At 39.6% G+C, this 23,251-nt stretch overlaps 1 protein-coding gene and 1 pseudogene across 4 annotated transcripts in view; both read left to right on the top strand.

Moving 5' to 3' along the window:
* The window catches only part of Pi4k2b (phosphatidylinositol 4-kinase type 2 beta), a 38,668-nt gene extending 21,091 nt beyond the window's left edge, over positions 1-17,577 (top strand). For 2 of the 4 annotated variants that reach the window (XM_046423573.2, XM_058572386.1), the window contains exons 9-10: positions 1,046-1,105; positions 6,864-9,312. In XM_046423573.2, coding sequence (XP_046279529.1) covers positions 1,046-1,105; positions 6,864-7,037 — 234 coding nt within the window. In that variant the 3' untranslated portion in view covers positions 7,038-9,312. Of the gene's footprint in view, positions 1-1,045; positions 1,106-2,578; positions 2,659-6,863; positions 9,313-16,281 lie in introns of those variants that run through there. The other 2 variants (XM_046423576.2, XM_046423574.2) reach the window with 2 other exon arrangements.
* On the top strand, positions 9,450-13,369 carry LOC131423365 (large ribosomal subunit protein uL23-like; annotated as a pseudogene).
* Positions 17,578-23,251: the final 5,674 nt, after the last annotated feature.

Below are 23,251 nucleotides of genomic sequence, written 5' to 3'. Positions count from 1 at the left end.
CAGCATCATGCTTTTTTATTTATGTCTCACTTAAAACTTACTACAACCCTACAGCATCCTTGATGAAGTAGTGCTGAGAAAGGTCAAGTTCATTGCCCAGATTTAAAATGCAGACACATGTCTGTCTTATACCAATGTTTATTTGCATTTACCTCTGATACTTGGCTCTCATCTATAACCCAGGTGCTTGTACAGTTTTTGAAAAGGAAAAAATAAATAAAGCAAACAGTCGGCATAGTGTTTTTAAAAAATGTTTAGTTTTGATTATTACAAAAAAAGAAAGAAAGAAAGAAAGAAAGAAACCTTAAAAAGAGCTTTTATTTTCCTTTCTTTCCAGTGCTGGGGGTTGAATGTTGGGGTGCTGTACAACTGAGCTACATTCCCAACCTTTGTTTTTACTTTTTATTTTGAGGCAGAGTCTTGCTAAATTGTCAAGGCTGGCCCTAAACTTGCCATCCCCGTGCCTCAGCTTCCCAAGTCGCTGAGATCACAGACATTTACCATCACACCTAACAAAAAAGATTTTTCCAAGTAGAGCTAATTTAGTTTACTACTACTTGTATTTTGGCTTGCAGTAGAACCTAATATAACAGGATTTAGCAACTTTATTTTCCTGAAGCATAAATTTTGTAAAGTTACACTTACTATCTTTTTTTAGTATCTTTTCAAGTGAGATTACATCAAAATTGAGATATTGCTTTCCTTAAAAGTTGAATTTTTACAAAATTACTGTATGAATTATATGAGTTTGGTGATTGCAGTGATCTGATTCTTGAAAAGCCTGAACTCATTGTCTAGAAAATCATCTTAAATCCTTTCTGAAACAAGATATAAACAAATTAAATTTTCCTTGTCATTCTAGGGGTATAGAAAAAGTACGTTAAGTGAGAATGTTCTTTTCTTGTTATTTTATCAATTGAGAAAAATTTCTAATGACCTTGTTTGCTATATGGAAGAGTTTTTTTTTTTTTTTAATTCTATATTTGTTTCAAAGGTTTTGAGTTTTGGAATAATAATAATATATTTTTTTTCCTTTCTGTAATAGACTGACAAAAGTTTTGACAAAGCTACTTTTGAAAGTCAGATGTCTGTGATGAGGGGTCAGGTAGGTCACTTTTTGATGATTAAGATAAAAACTTCCTGAGACATTATCACTGTAACCTGTGATTAGAAATGAAATTGATTTAAATAATGTCTTTCCTCTGTCGTCTTATATATTAGGCATGTTGGACCTAGTTAAATGTGGTATATTTAACCAGTTGTCAGTGCCTGCCCCTGAGTCATCATCCCATTGGCTCTTTTCCTGAGCCTTAGTACCCTTTATTCCCTCAAGTCCCCTTGTGTGGATCTTCAATACCAAGTTCTAGTCCATTAGATTATTTTCCTTGTGGAACATGTTTGGCTTTGCTAGAGCCATCAGTAAATAACCCTGTCATCAGAATTGAGTACTGATTAAGAGTCATGGCACTACATAATTTTAAATCAATCCTTCCTCCTCCTCCACTCCTCTAATAGAGATACACAGTGTTAGGTCTGTTGGTGTGGACCTACAGGCTAGGCCAACTCACATGGCATCTGCTTCCTTGACTATTCCAAAAGGAAACCTAGCAGTGAAAATATATCATACTGTAAAGATTGACTTTTGGTAAACTCCAAATTAGCATTCTCTTCCTAAAACATACATTGAATTTAAGGTAGCTGTTTGCTGTAGTACCTGTGGCAAGGAAGATGAATTTGGCTTTTGCATTGATTGTGTTCTAGAATTTTAAGAAGTAAATATAATCAAATCAGATATTTTATTAATTCATCAAATACTTATGGCAGAACTGGTAGGATATAGCCCGTTAATATAGAAGGCCTTGAGAATCAGAGTGTTGATTTCACATGGCAGGGATTAGAGTAATTAGAAATTTAGCATTAAAGAAGAGTGTGAAAAGGGGCTTGGGGGTGGGACTGGGATTGTGGCTTAGGGGCAGTGCACTTGCCTGGCATGTGTTAAGCACTGGGTTCGATCCTCAGCACCACATAAAAATAAATAAAAAGGTTCGATCCTTAGCACCACATAAAAATAAATAAATAAATAAATAAATAAAGTTATTGTGTACAACTACAAAAAAAATATGGAAAAAAAAAAAGAAAAAGAAGAATGTGAAAAAACCCTTATCCTTGGTTTTTTTCTCTGTACTCCCTGAAATTGTGTGTGAAATTTTGTATGTGCATTTTGCCAGGGATGGGGGTGGGTAGGATTTATATCTCAGCGAAGGGATTCCTAACCCAGAAGAGGTTTGAACCACTGCCGAAGGCGAGGCTGGACAGTGAGTGCAGATTTGCTTAGCAGATGAGGAGACTAGAGCCAGGGAGCCTAGCTAGGAGAGTCTTTGGCATTTGAGCATGGATAAATGGATTAGTTGACCAATAATTATAATTATATTGCAGAAATTTTTAACCATTCCAAAAATATGTTTGAGTAACATTTTCAAGTGTGAAGAATTATGTCCCTCTTTGACCTTTTTGCTTGATGCAAATTGTCTTGCCATATCACTATGCTTCATCCTCTGGGATTTTCTTTTCCCTGAAGGTATCCTGTAGTCTCCCCTTTTCTGGGGATATGTTCCAAGACCTCAAGTGAATGCCTGAAACTGAATAGTACTGAACACTGTATGTACAGTTTTTTCCTATGCATACATACATACCTATGATAAAATCAGACAAACAATAACAATAATAAAATAAAACAATTATAGCAATATACTGAAATAAGTTATTTAAAACATACATTGTTTATATCTGGAAATTTCTACTTAATACTTTCAGAATAAGGTTGACTTCGGGTAACTGAAATCATTGTTAAGAGGGGACTCCTGTATCCTTATATTAGGAATGTTACTTTAAGTAAGCAAATAAGTAAGTGCTATAAATAATATTGTTAGCTTATTTGTGGATTAAAGTTAGCACATGAGAAATTTAAATTAAGAAATGCTTCCCCAAGAAGGCGTGGGAACATTCATTTCTGAGGTCAGCTACAAAGGCGTGCCAGTAAGTAGCTGCTGTTTCCAGTGTGTTTATTCCTATCCTATCTCATTCACATAGGAACTAACATATTATAAAAATGCTTATAAAAATAGATAGAAAATGACAGGACCAAGATGGGGGGGGGGTGGAAATGATGATATTTAGGTTATATGTTTTAATTTGTTTCATTTTATTTTGTTTTTAAATTTTAATTTGAGTTTGAGCTTTCTGATATCCAAAAAGAATAATGTGGGGCTGGGGTTGTAGCTCAGTGGTAGAGCGCTTGCCTAGCATGTGTGAGGCTCTGGGTTCAATCCCCAGCACCACACAAAAAACTAAATAAACAAAATAAAGGCATTGTGTCCATCTACAACTAAAACTATTTCTTAAAATAATGTACCCTGATTATGTTTGTGTGTGGTTGTGTAGCTCTCTGGTTTTAGGTGGGGTTTTGTTTGTTGAAAGTTGGCCTAAAAATAAGATATTGTTCTTTATCTGAAAATAAATCAATACTTATAAAGCAAACACTTAACAACATGCAAAAAATAAAACAACAAAAAAACACCAGTACATTTTATATTCTGAACAACAGAATCATTATTTCAGCCAGTTCCTTAATTCAGTCAAAATGCTCATGTTTTATCATTTATAAATATCTCTTAAATTCCTCTCCCCTCTAGTTTTATTCAGTAACTTAATGATTTGTGATGTGTACAACCAAGCCTTTTGCCCTAGTTTACAGTAGTTTAGTTTTATACACATAACCAGTGACATGCTCTAATTCTTCATATGAGGATGTGGCGTGGAACTAGTATGAAGGCATTTCTTAGATTTCAGAACTGGTAATATTCATAAGAGCTAAATGAGATTTTGAATTTTATATTAGTTAACAATAGGCAATGATTAGGTTCAACAAAACTCATTAAGTTCTACCTGTGCATGAAACACTGAATTTCAGAGTAATTTGGTTATGAGAAATATGAAGTATATCTTCCCCATGATCTGAAAAATGGCAGAAATAATAAAACTGTTTTAAGAAAACACAATTAGCTTGTATTCACTGATTGACAAACCAGAATCTTAAAAGCAAATTAAGTTATTGATGTTAAAGAAAATGAAGCTAAAATTTTAGTACCCCCTAAGCACTTGACCCTTTCCTGGGTGTTTTATGTTTGTTTTCATTTACCCTCACAATAACTACTGTCACCTGCATTTTTTTGTGAGGCTCTAGGATCATAAAATGGATCCTAAGAAACATGACTGAGGGGGTCTAATCACATGCTGTATCTATGAAATTGGGGATCTGTCTTAGCTTGTCAAATCTGTAGCATTTAGGCGTTGTGTCTACCTGAGGTCTTTTATCATCTCATTTCTGGATTTATTGACATCTTCTAAGTCACATCCTTATCTCTTCCACAGTAAAATGAGGACCGGGCTGGGAGTAGTGGTAGAGGTCTTACCTAACATGCATGAGGACCTGGGTTCAATTCCCTGCACTGCATGGAGAGGGAGAGAGAACACAGTCTTAAAAACACTTGTGATCCTGTCTTTTGTCAAGGCAGCTCCCTGGACTTGCTCTTGTGCACAAGCTCAAGTCCAGCCCTCCAGCACAGCCAACAAGGTTCTTCACAGTCAGCCTCCAGCCATCGCACCGCCCCTTACTCTTGCTGTTTTGCAACTTCCCGAGCTTCTTAGCTTCTCTGAACTGCTCTTTCTTTCCAGTTCTCAATGGAGCTCTTGTGCTCTGCCCTCCTTGGATGCCTCTCCCTCTTCCGAGAGTTTTCCCTTCAAGCTCCAGCTTGGTCTTCTCAGGCTCCTCCTGCCACTCAGGGGAGGCAGTTCCTGCAGCACTCCCCAGGAATATACTGGTGTCATGTTGGACTCGGAAAGTTGGTTTTTAAATCAGCCTGTTGAATACATGCCTATTGGAAAATAGCATAAAATGGATCCTAAGTTAGAGTATCTGTGGTTTCGTGTGTATGGCACAGTGATTCTTCTGCCAACTGAAACTTGAGGGCCAGTGAACTAATCTAAAGGAAAGCAGTCTGTATGGAGTAGGTGAGTTTGTGCCTCCTGTCTTTGCCAGATCGCAGATGTCCCTATCAAGCTATCAGGTGTGACATTGGTGGAGAGCTTCAGTGTTTCCTCTTGCCTGCAGTTTGGTCCATTGTATTTTTTAAAACAAGCCTCTATAATTAAACATACAATAAAAGATTTGTGTATTCTTTGAGAAGTGGAAAAAAAAAAAACTGGGCAGGGGGAAGGGATCGGATTTTAAAGTCAGGGCACAATTTCCTGCAGCTAAAGTGTTTCTCACACTGCACTGCAGTTATTTGCTCCTGTGGCCCTTTGTTTCGGGAGTATAAGTTCTTTCAAGGCTCATTTTGTTTTTCCTTTCTGTTTTGTCCCTTCTCCTATGCAGTGAGCTCTTTGTAAATGTTTATTTAGTAGATAAATGCAAGATTATCGAGTCTCTTTTGATCCCAGAGAAATATTAATAGTCAGGATTGTTTTAAGATTGAGTAACTTGTGCTGTTATAATACTTTGAAAATCCATGTAATCTTGTGGAGTGACTTTCTTTTTCTTGTACCTCTCTATTTTTCAGATTCTCTGTAACAATCGTGCGTTGTAATTAGCATCAGGAAAATCTTAGATGTTACTTAAAATGCTATATTTAGACTTACTATTTGTGGAGTAGAATTTTTAAAAAGAAGAAACTAACTAGAACATTTCATTCCTTACACATGCTGGTCTCCATTTTATTTTCATGGTATAAACAATGCTTATAAACCTAAATTTTATAAGTTCTTTTTTTCTTGTGTCCAAATGAAACCAAAGTAGAAAATTTTAAGAGGGAAACTTAAAAGGCATCCTAAAACAAATATAATCTATAATATTGTTGCTAGTAAATATTTATTTCTGTGATATATTAAATACTTTGGGAGCTCAACCATCTCATTTATAGTATTCAAAATATTATGAAGCTTATTGGTTAGTATGGCTGCTGTATGTTGACATTTTCATGCTTATCATTATTAACTAATCTTTATTAAAGAACCAGTGAAGTGCATATTAGATATTTTCGAGTACCTGAAGGAGATATTTGTATATTTAAAGTACATAATAAAAGAATTTTTCCTAATATGCAGAAAAAAAGAAAAATGAATTATTAAAATTTTATTTTATCTGAACAAAGAATAGACTAGGCTCTAAGCTATGAATTGAGTTTCATAACCTTATTTGTATGCTCAAAGATAAAAATTCTAGGTATCTTTGAACATGGAATATATTTCTTCCAAGTTTGATTTTTCCTATAATAAACTCTTAAATAAAATTTTATTTGAAATTGGTACTTCCCCAAACTCTCTAACCCACTCTGGGCCTGTTTCATGCTTGCCCACCTTCTAGTACATGAAATAATTTACTAACTTCTGCTTATTGACCCCTTCCCCTGCTAAAAAGAAGGCAGGAATTTTGTCTGTATTTCTATCATATTCCCAGCACGCGGAATAGAGCCTAATGCATAGAAGGTATGCAGTAAATTTATTCGTCAAATAAATGAATAAGGCAAATATTTAAACTATTATTTGTTTAAGTTCTGTGTCAGATGAAATGTGTTGAACCTTTCAGTTTATCTAGTCTCTGATTTCATTGCTCTTGCACATAGATGCATTCTAGGTTACTCTAATTTTGTGCATTAAAGACAGAATTATAATAGTTATTTATCACAATCTCTGTTGTGCATAATGGGTGAAATAAAAATTATGGTGGATTAAATGATTGAAATAATAATGTCAGTCGAGGCTTTTTGGCTTCTTTGAATTGATGAAAATCTCTCTTCTTTCCATAGATCTTAAATCTTACTCAGGCACTGAGAGATGGGAAGAGTCCTGTTCAGCTGGTCCAGATGCCTTGTGTGATTGTGGAACGCAGTAAAGGGGGAAGTCAGGGTCGGATTATCCACCCGGGCAGCTCCTTTACCCAGACTGTCCATTGCAGGAAACCATTTTTTTCCTCCTGGTAGCAGGTGTAAGAGAAACAACTGTTGGGCATTATTGCATTGTTAAAACATTGCAGCAATGTAAATCTGCTGTTAAGAGCTCCAGATGCCAAAACTATTTAAGTCCTTAAAATGGTTACATTTTGAATGTAATCAAAGTTTACAGTTTTTTGTCCAAATATTAAATTTCTATATCAGGGAAGAAGTGATAAGTCTTCTACATTGTATTTTTGTAGAAAATATGTATTTTGTGTTTTTGTTAGTGTAAAAGGTAAATTCATGGTTTACACAGCTAGAATGACTGTAATTACTGTATAATTTAAAGTAGAAAAATTAGATATTTGTTGACTTTGAATACAATGACATTTTCTGTATTTTTTAAACATTGGGGAGAATGTTCTTGTTAACTCTTCTTTTGTTGCATTACAAAAGACCTTTGAGGGTGGGTAAATCTGAAACCACTCCTGTGAACTTAAGAGTAGTCCTTAGAAAAATAGGTAAGAATAAAGCAATGCTGCCTTAATTTTAAAAGCTGCTATTTTAGAACTTGAATAAGTGCCGCTAAAGTGGTCATTTTGGGGGACCTAAAAATTAAATATGTTGTTGAAGTGACAGAGACCATTTTCTTTTTTGTACCTTAAAATTTTTTTTGTGAGGGGTGGTAATCAGGAATTGAACTCGGGGGCACTTAACCACTAAGTCATATTCCCAACCCTTTTTTATTTTCTATTTTGAGGCAGTGTCTTTCTAAGTTGCTTATGACCTTGTTAAGCTGGCTTTGAACTTGTGATCCTCCTGCCTCAGCCTCCCAAGCTACTGGGATTACAGGAGCATGCTCCCATGCCTGGCACCTTGGCATATTTTTGATGATTTATTTTGTTTAGTAAGAAAAAAACATCTAAAAATATTCCCCCTTTAAAAAACAAATGGATAGGGGACTGGGGTTGTAGCTCAGTGGTAGAATGCTTGCCTAGCATGTATGAGGCACTGGGTTTGATCCTCAGCACCACATAAAAGTAAATAAGCAAAATAAAGGTGTTGTGTCTATCTACAACTAAAAAAAATTTTTTAATGGATATATTCAAATGAGACTTGAGGGGAATAATGTAAATTTAAGGTAGATCTCTAGTATTTTGAAATTTCACAAGAACCTTAAAAATTCCCTTTTGTTTCTTACATGAGATCAAGTGATTAATCAATCAGTTCTTCAGAGTCTTGTTCATTTTAGTATTCAGTTAGTATTAAAATCACGGAAAAGTAAACTGTCCCTAAAGTGTGTATTGGATTGTGTTATAGATTTCTCAATAATAAGTTCTTAAAAATAATAGTGGTGCTTGAAATTATAGATGCTGTTATAATTAGAGCCGGTTTTAGATTATTAGCCCAAATTAGAGGTAACCACAAATTATTTATATTTGATTTTGAAGTTTACTTTTATATTTTATTTTGAATATGAGTATGTCTCATATTCTTGGAATTTATAACACTATTAAGTCACAAAGTGATTCAAATTAAAATGAGCCTAATATAAAGATGTGATTCCAGAGGAGAAAAGTTTAATTTCTTCTTCAATCTCAGAGCTAGTAACATCATTACTTGGACTAAACTGGGCAATTTGTGGTCTTGGTCTTTTGTTTTTTAGGTTTACTTTTCGTGATTTTTAAAAAATGAGTTATTTTTGTGTAAAAAGCATACTCAAGTGGTTATTTTAGGATATAGGACAGATCTGCAGTCTCTTCCTCAAATCACTCTTGATATTCATGGATGTGATGAATGAGCATATTGCTGCCTTTGAGGAGCTAATTGGAAACCTGTGTCCTATCTTCTACAACCTTCCATTTACTCAGTTTGAGATAAATGGAAAAATTACTGGAAAATCAAAACTCAAAGTACTATCTTTAGGTAAATACTAGTAATCAAAATGTGCCTTTTGAAGATGTATCTAAAAGGAAGGATATCACTTGTTGTGATATGGGTCTGTCTGACTTTCATAAACAATTTTTTTTTAGTATTTTGAGAATTACTATCTTAATTTTTATAATGGAGAACTTAGTAAATTGCTACTGTTTTATAACTTAAAATAACGTGAATATATTTTTAAATGTCTGACCATGATACAAAAGTAAAGTTGAGATATTTAAGATAAGTTTACAAGTTAGGGTACATTGGCATTGGCTGTGTTTTGTAAACTTTCATGAACTTAATTCTTACTTAAATATTGTGTTTTCTTCAGTGAGTATATTTATTTATATTGTCAAACCTGGTAGACTAAAGGTAATAAAATTGTCTTGAGGCTAGATTTCTCCTGTATGTATGTATGTTTAATATCTAAAGTGTTTGTGAACATGCTTATGTTTATAAATGATAGCAAACTACCACTTTTCTTACTTGGGATATTAGTGGTATTGTTTAACTCTGTAATGCAAAGGACATATTTAACTGGAATCTTCATAGTCAGAAACATTCTTAATCTTTTTACATTTCATGCTGCCTTTGTCAGCTCCTCTATTTGTCACCAGTTGATGACTATAGAGATCTGGTTTTCTGCATACTTGAAAATAATTTGATTTATACAACTTTCATTTTGTTTTGGGGATTGAACCCAGGGCCTTGTGCTTGCTAGGCAAATGCTCTTCCACTAAGCTACAACTGAGCTTGCAATTTTTCTCTATATTTAAGTACTATGCAATGAAATTTAAACCTTATTAAGTAACAGTGATGACATGCTCTTTGATCAGGTACCTTGTATGGATATGGGGAGAGAGGTGACTTTGTAGGTTGACAGCTTGCCTCACTGAGTTGCTTGGGTGACTTTATAGACTTGATTTCTTAGTGCTTTTCTACCTTTCCAAGCCTTATCTGCAGTTTGGGGCCATGTGAGTGAGTTTCGGCCAAGGAGATGTAGAGATAAGTGATATGTGTGATTTCCAGGCTTGGCAGTGAAACTACTGCCATAACTGACCACTCTCATCTTCTTATTTGATTTTAAGCAAAGACTTTACCAGATGGGAAATATCTGGGCACAGGAGTCAGTGCTGGAGAAATACTACCAGTATAGCCTCCTGACTGCATTGGGATGTGACATGAGCAGAAAGAAGTCACTTTAAAATCAAAAACACATCTCTCTAAATTAAAATATCAAAAAAGCAATTTTACCTGAAGTGTGGTAGTAGCAATGGTTTCTAAATCTCCATAACTCAGTTACGGTAACAAAAAATACAGCGAGATACCATCTCACCAAAAATAGGTGACAGATGATCTCTCTAATTCTGGATCAAAGTCCAGCTTGGATCAAAACCATCAAGAGCCTCAAGATCACATAGGAACACTAGCTGTGGAAAAGCAACCTGAGAGAAGAAAAGCAGAGCATGTGATGACCTAAGAGCCAGGGAATCCAGAATTTGCTACCATCTACTCAGCTTCAAAAGAAGGATCTCCCTCAATTGGTAGATACAAAAACCACAATCAAAAGGGGGATGAAGGCTTCCCAGCATTCCATTGGCAGCTACTAAAAAGGAGCCTGCAGAAAGAAAGGTATGAAAGATACTGCTGGAAACAGAACACACCAAGGGAATGGCCCTGCAATAGAGGAGCCATGGTTCAGATACTGCCAAATGGAAAAGAATTCTGTTAGAAGACTACTGCTAGGAGAGAGTACCAAATGGAAGAGAATTCACAAAGTACTAAAGAGGTGGTAAAACACATAACTTTTGTAATTAGTGACAAAGCCCTAGAACCATTTTTTTTAGCTGTGCTGAGAATTGAACCCAGGGCCTTGTGCATGCTAAGCAATGCTCTATCACTGGGCTACCTGAATCTCCTGCACAGGACACTTGAAAAAAATAATAGGAAAATCCACCTCAATTAAACATGACTACATCTTACAATATGCTCTGAAAAGTAGGATAACTATCACTTTAACATAACCACAGAAAATGAAGACATCCCAGCCATAAGAATGAAGCAGAAGAAAACAGTTCATCTTTTTCCCCCCAGTTGAGGTCTTACTTAGCTGCCCAGGCTGGTCTAAAACTTGTGAGCTCAAATGATTTTCCCACCACAGCCTCCCAAGTAGCTGGGAGAACAGGCACATGACATCATCCCTGGTTCAATCTAATATTTTAATAAAATGTGCTAAAGGAATTTAAGAAATGATAGAAGCTAAGAGCAAAATAACATCAAAATCAGAATATGAGATGGACAAGCAACAAGAAGATAAAATGAGAGCTGACAGCTTTAAGGAAATACTGAGTTAAAAACAGGTTTTAGAAATCAAGTAGAAGGGCCGGGTGTGGTGACGCATGTCTGTAATCCCAGTGGCTTGGGAGGCTAAGACAGGAGGATCACAGTCTCAAAGCTAGCCTCAGCAAAGATGAGGCACTAAGCAACTCAGTGAGACCCGTCTCTAAATAAAACATTAAAAATAGGGCTAAGGATGTGGCTCAGTGGTTAAGTGCCCCTGAGTTCAATCCCTGGTACCAAAAAAAAAAAAAAAAAAAAAGCAAGTAGAAGGAACACAAGAGCAAATAGGCAACATCAAAAACATCATACTAAGGGTTGAAAAATCTAAAACTTTGTATATTTTATATTGCTGCTGTAACAAATTGTCACATACTTACTTAGTGGCTTAAAACAATACAAACTTATTATCTGGTAGTTCTACAACTTCAAAAGTCTTGACACAAGTTTCAATGGAATAAAATCAAGGTGTCCCCATGGCTCTTTCTTGGAGGCTGTACGGGAGAATCCGTTGCTTTCCCTTTAGGCTCCCATTCCTAGGCACTATACCTCTCCCTCCTTCCATTCTCTCTTACTTTGAAGGACCCCGGTGTTCACACTGGGCCCACCGAGATAATACAGGATAATGTTACTCCTACCATTTTTTTAGTTGCGCTGAGAATTGAACCCAGGGCCTTATGCATGCTAAGCACATGCTCTACCACTGGGTTATACCCATCAGCTCCTTCCCTTTTCAAAAATTTGCTGACATACAATCTTAATTTTAACTGTGAACTTTTTCCATATTTTCATTGATGCATTGTAATTAGTCATAATAGTGGGGTTTATTGTTACATATTTGTACCTGCACATGATGTAACAATATAATTTGGGCAATATCATTCCCCAGTATTCCCCCTTTCTCTCCCCTCCTCCCTTTCACCTTTAACTTTCATCCCTAGATTTGGACATCTTCAGAGGCCATTTTTCTGTCTTCTCACAGTTCCCATAAGGTCAGAAATTTGAGGAAGATGCCTGCTCTCACCTCTTAGTGTTGTGCTGAAGAGCCTAACCGGTGTAGAAAGGTAAGAGAGAGAGGTACAAGGTTTAAGGGTTAGAGAGGAAGAAATGACACTCATTATTTATGAGTGATGTAATCATGCATATAGAAAATGTAAAAATATCAAAGACAACGATTAAGATTAAAATAATTTTTCCAGGTTTACAAACAAGCAATATTAGAATAAAAGAAAATGTAAAAAATATATAATTTATATAAAGCAGCAAGATCTCTTCACCAAACTATAAAAGCATTGGAAAAAAAATCAAAGATTTAAACAAAAGGAGAGCTATGCCATACTTATGTATTGAAAATATCAAGAGTCAATTCTCGAAATTTTTGTCAAAAGCTGATTCTAATCTTTTTCTCAAGATGGTGCTGTAAGCTAAATAGGAAGCTCCTGCCCCTCCCAAAGTTGAAGCCAGCAAAAGCTTTGAAGTCCAAGAAGCCAGTGTTGAAGGACCCTCATAGTCATGAAAAGAAGATCCGCATGTCACCTACCTTCCCATGGCCCAATTGCGGCCCTGGAGGCAACCCAAATATCCTTGGAAGAGAAACAAGCTTGACCACTATGCCATAATCAAGTTCCCCATGACCACTGAGTCAGCCACGAAGAGGATTGAAGACAACAACACACTGTGTTCATTGTGGTTGTCCAGGCCAACAAATACTAGATCAAACAAGCTGTAAAGAAGTTCTGTGACATTGATGTGGCCAAGGTTAACACGCTGATCAGGCCTGATGTAGAGAAGAAGGCATACATTTGACAGGCTCCTCATTATGCTGCTTTGGATGTTGCCAACAAAATTAGGATCACCTAAACAGAGTCCAGCTGTCAAATTATAAATTTATCCTTTTTGTTAAGATAAAAAATTTTAAAAAGCTAATTCTAAAGTGTATATGGAACTGCTTCCTGCCTACCATAAGGTAAGCACCCATCCTCCACCATGCCCTTCTGCCATATTCTGCCTCACTCAGGCTCAACTGACCATGGACTGAACCTCTGAAACTGTGGATCCCATCATTATGTATAATTATTATGCATCAATAAAAATAATACACTTCTTTCCTCCTCTGAGTTGTTCATATCAGGTATCTTTGTCACAGCACCAAAAAACTAACTAACCCAGGAATTGGTACTGAGAAGTGGAGTCATTGCTCTGACTCACCTGACCATGTTTCAAAGTCATTGGAACTGGTTTGTAGGAGGAGTTTGGAAAAGTGGGAAATGCAGGATTAGAATGTTATAATCAAAGCTAAGTGGGTGATTCTGGTAGGAGCTCAGGAGACCAGAATGCAGATAAGAATGCAGACAGGACTGTGCTTAGGCAGTTTCAGATGTGAAGGAGGATATTTTAGGGAATTGCACTAGAGTTAATTCATATTACATTCTGGCAAAAACTTACCTACATTTTGTCTTGAGACTTTGTGTGAGGTATGAATTAATCAGATTAGTGGTGAACTAATCTAACAAAATTTCAGGGCAGCACAACATTCAGGTTTTGGCATGATGTTGCTGAAAGCTTTTATCCAGGTGTTCTTTGAGACTAGGGAGCAAAAAGCAGAGAGGAAAGATTTGAAAAAAATTACAGTTTGGCCATAGAAGAAACATACCTAATATTGGGCCAAGGAAGGCATGATTTCTGAAGAGATTACGGCACTAAAGAGAAGTTAAGTATGTTGGATTAAGACAATAGGAAAGATTCCTTGAGGCCATCTCAGGAATCAACAAGACAACAAGACCATACCCACCTGCAGGTTCAAAGGTATAGAAGTGAAATCTCATTAAGAGACTTTGGGGGCACCCTGTTTACAAAGGGATGCCTAGAAAGTTGTTTCCCCAGGATTTGTTTCATGATGCTCAGCCACCCAGGCACTCAGAGGCCACTGCAGCCATGGTCCAAGGGGGCCTGGCTACTGCTCAAGCGGATGGCAGACCTTGATGTCATTCATATGCTGCTGGTTATTCATGAATGAAGGATGCTGGAGGTAAAGGGGTCATAAAGACTTCCAAAGATTTCAAAGGCCTTGGAGGCCAGGCAACATATAGCAGGATTGGAATCTCTGTGAGCATCCCTTTGGGAGGGAGATGTGTGAGATTGTGAGACAAAGACAAAGCTACAGTGTAGACCTCTGAGATGAAGAGATACCAGTAACATGAAACCTATGCCAAGAAAAGCTGCTGGCTAAAGAGAGACCATGTTGGCTGCAACCTGAAAGGTCCTGGGGTGGATCTGCCCTGGGGATCACATCCTGCTGCCATATGTGCCTGAGAGGCCACACACAAAGCTAGCTACAGGACTTGTTTGCCCAGTTGAATCCTGGTCTTGCTTTGGTGTCATCCCTTCTTATTGTGCCCCTAAATTGAAATGTTTACTCTGTGTCATTATATATTAGATGCACATAACTTGCTTTGGATCTTTATAGGAGTTCATAGCCACAAGTTTGCTTTGAGTCTCAAAGGAAACTTTGGACCTGGCATTTTGGGCAGTGCTAAAACTGTTAAGGCTATGGGGACATTTAGAGATGGGACAAAAGCATTTTTCTTTGTGAGATGGATATAAGCTTTTGGGGGCAAAGGGTGCAATGTTATGATTTAGGTATGAGTAACCCCCCAAAAGCTCCTGTGTTAATGCAAGAGGTGAAATATTTAGATTATGAGCGCTGTAGCCTAGGAAGTGTATTAATCCATTTGATGGATTAATAATTTGAATGAATTAGTGGGTGGTAACTGTAGGCTGGTGGGGTGTGGCTGGAGGAAGTGGTTCACTGGAATTATGCCTTGGGAATTATTTGTTTCTAACTCATGATCTCTTTCTGCTTCCTGACTACCATGAAGAAACAGCCTTCGTCCACCTTGCCCTCCCACCATAATGTTCTACTTCACCTCAGGCCCAGAGCAATGGAGTCAGCTAACCATGGCCTGAACCTCTGAAACCATAATTCCAAATCCATTTTGCTCCTCTAAAAAGAAATTGCATATAGAAATGTTTGGGCCAAAATAAATGGACAAGAACAAAGTTGGAGGACTTATTCAGATACCTGATATCAAGACATAAAAAGCTGCAGTATCCAGATGTTGTCATATTGGTATAAACAGCTGGCACATGCCTATCCTGGTGATTTGGGAGACTGAGGCAGGAGGGTCACAATTTCAAGATCATTGTTGGTTTAGCAAGATTCCCTCTCAAAAAAACGAAAAAAGGGACTGGGGATGTAGCTTAGTGGTAAAGTACTAAAAATGTGATAAAGAAAAAAGGATAAGCAATACAGATCAATATTCTCAGTAGAGCGCAGAAATAAACCCTGCACATATAGTAAACTGATTTTCAACAAATGGTTCCAAAATAGAAAATAAGTGCATGTCACACATAAACACGTGCATGTGGGTGCGCACACACAGGCGAGACTTCATCTTAATCTCATGTGTACACCTAGAAGAGCTAATGAGTTTGTAAGGCTAAAAGTTCTAGAAGAAAACAAAAACTCTTGCTGGGGGCAATGGCCCATGCCTGTAATCCCAGCAGTTTGGGAGGCTGAGGCAGAAGCATCACAAGTTCAAGGCTAGTCTCAGCAATTCAGCAAGGCCCCAAGCAACTTAATGAAACCTTGTCTCAGAAGGGTTGGAGATGGAACTCAGTGGTAAGGCACTCCGGGTTCATTCCCAGTGCCAAGAACCCTCTGGCCCTGAATTTGCCCTTCTCTCCAGAAACTTCTCCTATACTCCTTTGGAGCTTCTCTTCCCTGTGACAACCTTACTTCCTGAGAAACTAAGAGAAATTTCAAAAGCTGTCAGAATCCTGGCATCTGTGCCTACCCGTGAAATGCCAATCTGGCAGTCAGTGACCTTTGCTTCTGTGAGTTTGTGGGTTTTTTTTTTTAATCTGAAAATTGAAAATTTTGTTTTTTAATCTGAAAATTGAAAGCACACTTTCAAAAAGTAGCAGCTAACCTCTGTGAGCAGAGAGATGATTTTTTCTTTGATTCCAGGAACCTGCCTGTCCCAGAGGCTCTGGTTACACAATCCCCCTTGCAGTTGGGCTACTGAAACTATTGAGACCTGCAGAAGCAGCAGAAAGCCAGGCAGCCTCACCCACCCAAGCGTGAGAAAGCTGTGTAAACATCCAGAACCATCTATGGTTGAGAGAACTGGTCTAACCACATGCTTGATCCTGGATACCACCGGGTGAACAACATTGCCTTTTATCTCACTGTGGTTTGGAGGAACATTCCAGAAAACTATTCTACCTTCAAGTATTTGTTTTAAATTGTAGTACTTAAAGATAATCAGGAAGTGCATTTAAACCAAAGCACTGGTTTAAACCAGTGTGGCAGCTGTCCCAACTTGGCTTCTAAGCAATTTAACATCCAGTCAAGACTCAGCTTGCTCCCTACACCCTCTGCAAGTAGGTGAAAATACATAATGTCCTGAATTTCTATCTAAAGCTCAGATTCTGTGGGGCACAGTAGCAAATGCCTATAATGACAGGTACTTGGGGGACTGAGGCAAGAGGATTGCAAATTCAAGACGAGCCTAGAAGTTTTAGCATGAACATGTTTCAAAATAAAAAATAATTTAAATAAAAGACTGGCAAAACAGACTGAATTTGGGTCCCCAGCCCTTCTTTGAATTGGGAATACATTGGAATCTCCTGCTGACAGAAGGAAGCTGGAGAAGCGGAGCCCCCAACTCTGACATGCCAAGGAAGACGGGAGCCAAGCTAGCCCATCTAGGCTGCCTACAGCAGGCTGAATGACTACTTTTGTCACTTCCCTGCCTCAACCTGTTCAACCCAGGGCTGCAAACACCCCAAGCATACTGTTTACCAATCCCTAAAAAAGAACTTGGGTGATGCGATGGAGGGTTTTAGCTATTTGGTTATGCACTCTTTGCTGGGCAGTGGGCCAGGATCCAAAGGAGGGCCACGTGGTACCTAGAAGCAGGGGAAATACATAGGATGGGTCATGTGCCCAGTGTGCAAGTGGTTTCTTCAAATGTTTTATGAGAACATTCCTTTATAACTAAGGTCATTCTGTTTAGATCCTCTCCTTGAGATTGGAGATAAGGGAAGTGACCAGCTTCCCCTCTCCATTCCCTTCCTTATCGCATTCTTCAGAGTCCTTATCTCACTGCCAGCTCTCCTAGGCACTGATTAGTGTTTACCCCAACACCTCCTCTAAGAGTTCTGCTGATTTTCAGGTATTTTAGAAGTGGGACCTTTGAAGCAATTCATTTCTTCCATCTTCCTTCAAATTTGGATTTGAATAAAATGTATTGAAACTATATTTATTGAAACCAAATTCTCTGCCTCTGCATTATAATCACTGGGGTTCTTGTCTCATGAACTCCAAAAATAAAATCTATGGATAACGGAGAATGAGTGCAAAAGATTAAGATTTATTCAGGCCAGAAGAAACAGCTTCGCTAAGTGAGAGGGGCCCTGAAACTGGTCAGAAACACCAAATTTACCAAGCTGGGGCCATCTGGGAAACTGAGGCAGTGCAGAGGCCTCCCTTCAAACGCTGATTCTTGCAATCAAGTCAGAAAGATTTCAGAAATGTTGCACAGAGTAATAGGCGTGAGTTTATCAGAAGGGATGGGAAAGGGGAAAGGAGGACACCCTCAAATGAGAGAGCAGGTCCTCTTAGAGGAAGTGAGATGAAGTGCTCCTCCTGCCCTCCAGTTTTATTGGGAGTCCCAGGGTGAAAGGAAAGAAAGGAACTGGGAGACAGGTGAGGGAGAAATGAAAGATGGAGACCAGGCAGAGATACACACAAGAGTTTATTTGTCAGAGCTGACAAATAAAGGCCATCTCTCCATAGGCGGAGAGAGGGGCTTTTATGGGGCAGGCTCAGGGATTACAGCTGGGTGGGTCCTAATGGGGGTGCTTAAGTGTGGGGTTGGTATGAGTGGTGAGTCTTTCTCAGAAAGGCCCTGAGGGAAAGCAAAACTTGTTCTGAAGATGATGGCTGTCACTTAAGATGGCCATCCAAATGCTAAGCAAGAAAGGGCCTGTTATGCTCGAATTCGGGACCCCCAAAAGACCACCAGAGACCAAGATCGATGAAAACAGCAAAGAGATGTTTATTGCGAGCTAGCTCCGTCCTCCGCGCGCGCACACAGCAACAGGTGACGCTGAGAGGCCCCGAGCCCAGGGTTTGCAGCAGTTTTATACATTCTTTGGAGAAGGCAGGGACCTCACATACATCATAGCATCTCTTAGCAAATTATCACACACCGTGGGAAAATCAAATAACAACTCTAAAACATGATTAGCACATTCACTGAGGGAACAAGTTGTGTAGGGGTGATTGGTTACTACAAGAGGGGGATTTGTTTGAACTGATTGGTTTAAGCCAAGAGGGGTGTTCGTGCTGAACTACATGGTTTCCAAACAAGTCATCAACCGCCATAAACTACTGGGAGGGTCATCTGGCATCCCAGGTATTTCCCTGTCTCATGCTGATTGGTGGCTGCTAGGGGATTGGTATGGGTCCCCACCTAGCCTGACTGAGTCAGGGACACCTGGCACAGCAGCTCTCTCCTGTTATTTGTAGATAAACCACTTAGCAGAGTGGGAATGTGCCTAGGAGTGCTCTGTGGGTCTTTCCAAGGACAAAGGTGATGTCCCTTCCTTGGACAGGCTTTGTTCTGAGGTAGAGGCTGGTTTTCAGGCCTTACACAGGGAAGTTTCCAGAGTCTCACTCAACTTCACCTGATTTTTGACTGACAGCCCAGGACCTCCTCTAAGAGAAGATGGTGTGGTGCTCATAGAGCAGGAGTTTTTAAGGAAATTGAGTCACTATCTTTGTTTCAATTCCTGTCTCCTCAGTTTATTAGCCTTTGAATAGCCCCTATCAAGTTTTCTGAGGGTCTTGATGACTTGGCTATCAGGGTTGTTATGGTTTAGATCTGAGGTGTCCCCCAAAAACTGACATGTAAGACAATGCAAGGAAGTTTAGAGGTGAAATGATTGGGTTTTGAGAGCCTTAACCTAATTAGCACGGTGATCCACTTGAATGGATTAGCTGGTGGTGACTGTGGGCAGGTAGGGAGGAGGTGGGTCGCTGGGAACATGCCTTTGGGGTTTATGTTTTCTCTGGTGAAAGAAAGCCCTTTCTGCTGCCTGATGGTCCTATCCCGCTTCCCTCTGCCACACCCTTCCACCAGGACTTTTGCCTCCTCCTGGGCCTTGCGGAACAAGTGCCCGCTATGAACTGACACCTCTAAAACTGTTAGCACCAAATAAACTTTTCCTCCTCTCAAATTGTTCTCGTCAGGTCTTTGGATTATAGCCATAGAGAAAGCTGACTAAAACGAGTGACTGGGCATCATGATATAGTGTTGGTGAAAGGGGAGGGTCCTGGAGACTTGCTTACAAGGGATAAAGATATCCCGACCTGGAAATGGTAATTTTCACGAAGGCTGGGGAAGGTTCTAAAATACCAAGCCCCCCACTTCCAGGCTCTTATCTGTCAGATAAGAGTCTCTGTGACTTTCAGCGGCTCTTCATTATCCCTTCCTGGCTCACCTGTTTGTGGCTGGTAACCTAATCCTATTTTCCTAGTACTGGGAACTAGGATATTCCATGCTTATATGATTATGTCAAAATGAACCCAATATTATATATAACTATATTGCACTAAAACTATTTAAAAAACTATTTTCCTACCAATTTGACACCAGATGTTTCTGGAGTGGCTGACCTTGGAATCTGACCTCTTCCTTCCCATGAGGGATCTTGGGGATGTGGCTTAGTGTTATAGCACCCTTGGGTTCAACCCCAGTACTGAAAGGAAAAAGTGCAGTTCTTTAATTGGATGGGGGGCCCTTACTATGTCTTGTTGTGGTGTGAACTGATAATACAATCAATAGCGTAATTTATAGGTTATAGATTAGTAAAAAATATAGATTATAGACATAAGATTTTGATAAGTGAGATAAGACAATTATAAAGCAAGAACTGTCATAGATAGGTCTAAGACTCCATTTTGCTGCCTTCCATTAAAAAAAAAAACAAAAACAAACAAACAAAAAAAACCTCTTACAAGAGCTGTTTCTGAGAAACTGAAATGAAGCTGTCTTATAAAAATTGTTTTCCTGTACCCCACAGAATGTACCCAACTGGGTATAGTGGTGGTCATGGTAAGCTACATCCTGGGTTTGAGTACATTTATGGGTCTACTTGACTTTAAAATAGATATCGACCACTCGTTGGGACTCGAGATGTGATTAAGCTAACTGCTCTTTTTTACTTCTGTAACTTGCTTGCTTGCATGAGGCTGAGAGAAGCCCCTGAGCTGTGGTTTTCATCCTTTAAATTCCCAAGACACAGGCCAGGAAATTGCTGTTCTCCCACAGAGCATCAGTCTCTAAGGGTGGGTGACAGCCCCTGGCCAGGTAAATAAAGCTCTCTTTTGTTAGACTTTGAGAGTGTTTTCTGAGGCATCTCCCTATAACAGTCTTTGGGACAAATATTAAGATCCTTATTTTAGGGCTGGGATGGTGGCTTAGTGCTAGAGCATTCGCCTGGCATGTGTAGGGCACTGGGTTCGATCCTCAGCACCACATAAAACAGTAAATAAACAAAATAAAGGTATTGTGTCATTCTACCACTGAAATAAATAAGTAAATAAAGCTTGTTTGTATTAAAAAATTCTTATTTTAAATTTCAAAAGTCTACAGCTCAGGATAAATTGTCATTGCTGAGGCAGTAATTTGGTATTGTTACCCAGCTGCTCTAATACCACCCTGGGTCTAATACCACACTGGGGAAAGACACAGGCCTATATTCCTTCTGCTCCAGAATTTTTCAGAGTCAAATTGGTAAGAAAATAGGTTTTATTTATAGCTAGCTTTGAAGGAAGAGAAAAGAAACTTAATTGTTTTAAAAGTTTCGTCTTCAAAATCTCCAAAGGTGAGGTGGGGATGCACATATGTGGATCTATTACCTGTGCTGGGAGGCCCGGATCCACTCCCAGAATCTCTGGGGCCTGTCAGGGTGGGGGGGTTGTAGCCCCACAATCTCCATCCTCAGCAGGTGGAATGTTCCCCCTTCAGAAGGAGTAGGGCAAATTCAGGCTGTTTCCTACTCTCCAGAGGAATATCCCAAGAAAGAGCCTTAGACTTGGAACGAGGAGGTCAACTAGATTGTAGTGGAGGCGCTCTGGGGCTTGCTGGGTGCCTATGGCTGTGGTGTTGTATACACTCCCGTGTGTGGGCCTTTGCTTACTTATGTAACAGTGCTACTGCGTGTCGGTTCCTTCCTTTGCCATGGGCTCTGTTAGTTGTTTTCCAGGCTGCTCTGGACAGGGTCTGTTTTCTCTGCCAAGTCCGCTCCGCACCCTCCCCTCTGCTTTGTGCTGGAGGTTGACCTTGATGGACGATAGCAACCTACACTTCTCACTTCTGGTTGCCGCTGCCAATAAGAGGCCCTGATGAAGAAAGCTCTGAGGGCCAGAGAGTGAGGCTGGAGTATTGATCCCCCACCCCCAGTCTCTGCAGTTGACTTTGGGTAGTGCAGACATTTTCATGGTAGTACTTTTTTCAGTTTTGAGCATGAGATGTCTTTTCATTCCCCCCAGTCCCTCCTGACTTCTGCCCTGTGGGCTTCTCATGGTTGACTGAGATCCTCTACTGACGGCCACTGTACCTCTATAGCAGGTCTTGTACAGCTGACTTTTTCCAAGTAATTATTTTCTTTGACTTCCAGAAACTTCTGTCTTCCCTTGGCCGCATAGACCTGGAGTGGAGGTGGCACCCTGCTGTTAATGGCCCGACATGCACGGTCCTTGGGTGGCTCACCTGAAATTAACTCACAACCTGGGCAAATAGTCCCCCTGTATAAAATGTATAAAATGAGCCCTCTGTACAGACACCCCACATGCTTTCTTTGCCAAAAAGCAATCTGCCTGCAGCCCCCCCCTGGCCAGAGGGGACAGGAAATGTCACATTCCTCATCAAACTGAAGCAGGTGGGAAGGTCTGGCAGTCAGTGTGGATAGTGAAGGATTGCGTGCAGAGAGGTTATCCCTGGGTAATCCCTAACACACTTTCCAGCCCAAGGGGTGCTAACACCTCCAAGGATCCCGCTTCCCAGCGCAAGCAAGCCATTACCCCCTGCACTACTCCTGCCTGCCCTGAGACTCCTGCGGAGAAGAAAGAGAAGGTGGGTTCTGGGGTCTATAAAAGGGCAAGACACACCCACTCCCGTGGTCCCCAGCTCTCCAGAGAAGTCTACTCCCTTAAGTAAAACTTGCTTTCTACGCTTGACTTGGTGTTTCTCAGATGTTTAATCTTCAGCACCGACGGAACAAGGACCCATTCCTGATCGCCAAGACTGGTACCACCTCGGTACCCCACTTGAGTGTGTCATCTGTTTCCTGCCAGAATCCTGAAAGTCACACATTATCACATTTGATTTTTACCACAATCTGGAAGAAATATGTGTCATTACTTCCATAGTGAGCCCGAGAAAGGCTCAGAGAGGTTATGCCATTTGCCCGGAGTTACATAACTTCTATACGGGACAGCAAGATTCAATGGGAGGTGTCATTATGGAAGTCCTAGGCCAGAGGCTGACTCTGGGGTATCAGATCTGGTCATCTGCCACCCCCAAAAGTTGGTCTGTTTAACAAAGGGAGCAGACATGGTGAAGCAGGAAGGAGTCTATTTTTGGTTTGGTCAAACAGGGAACACTACAGAAAACTTTCTTCCTGGTTGGAACAATAACTCCATGGTTATCTAGGGAAGAGACGAAAGAAAGCAGGGCACCCACAGGTACACATACGCAAACAACTTGGCCAGGTGGCACCTGGACTCGGGTGCCAGGGCTTGGGGGACAGATTTCTCTTCCAGCAGGCGATGAAGCTGGGAGGGAAGGACGAAATGAAGTCAATCAGGAGAACAGATGCTGCTTCTTTTTTAAAAAAATTTGTTCTTTTTAGTTATGTGACAGTAG

This window comes from Marmota monax, unplaced genomic scaffold (assembly GCF_021218885.2).
Source record: "Marmota monax isolate L192 unplaced genomic scaffold, Marmota_monax_Labrador192_F-V1.1 WCK01_AAM20220418_F8-fsc00009, whole genome shotgun sequence".
NCBI classification, from domain to species: domain Eukaryota; kingdom Metazoa; phylum Chordata; class Mammalia; order Rodentia; family Sciuridae; genus Marmota; species Marmota monax.
The sequence above is the reverse complement of the archived record's forward strand: the minus strand, read 5'-3'. Positions and strand labels throughout refer to the sequence as shown.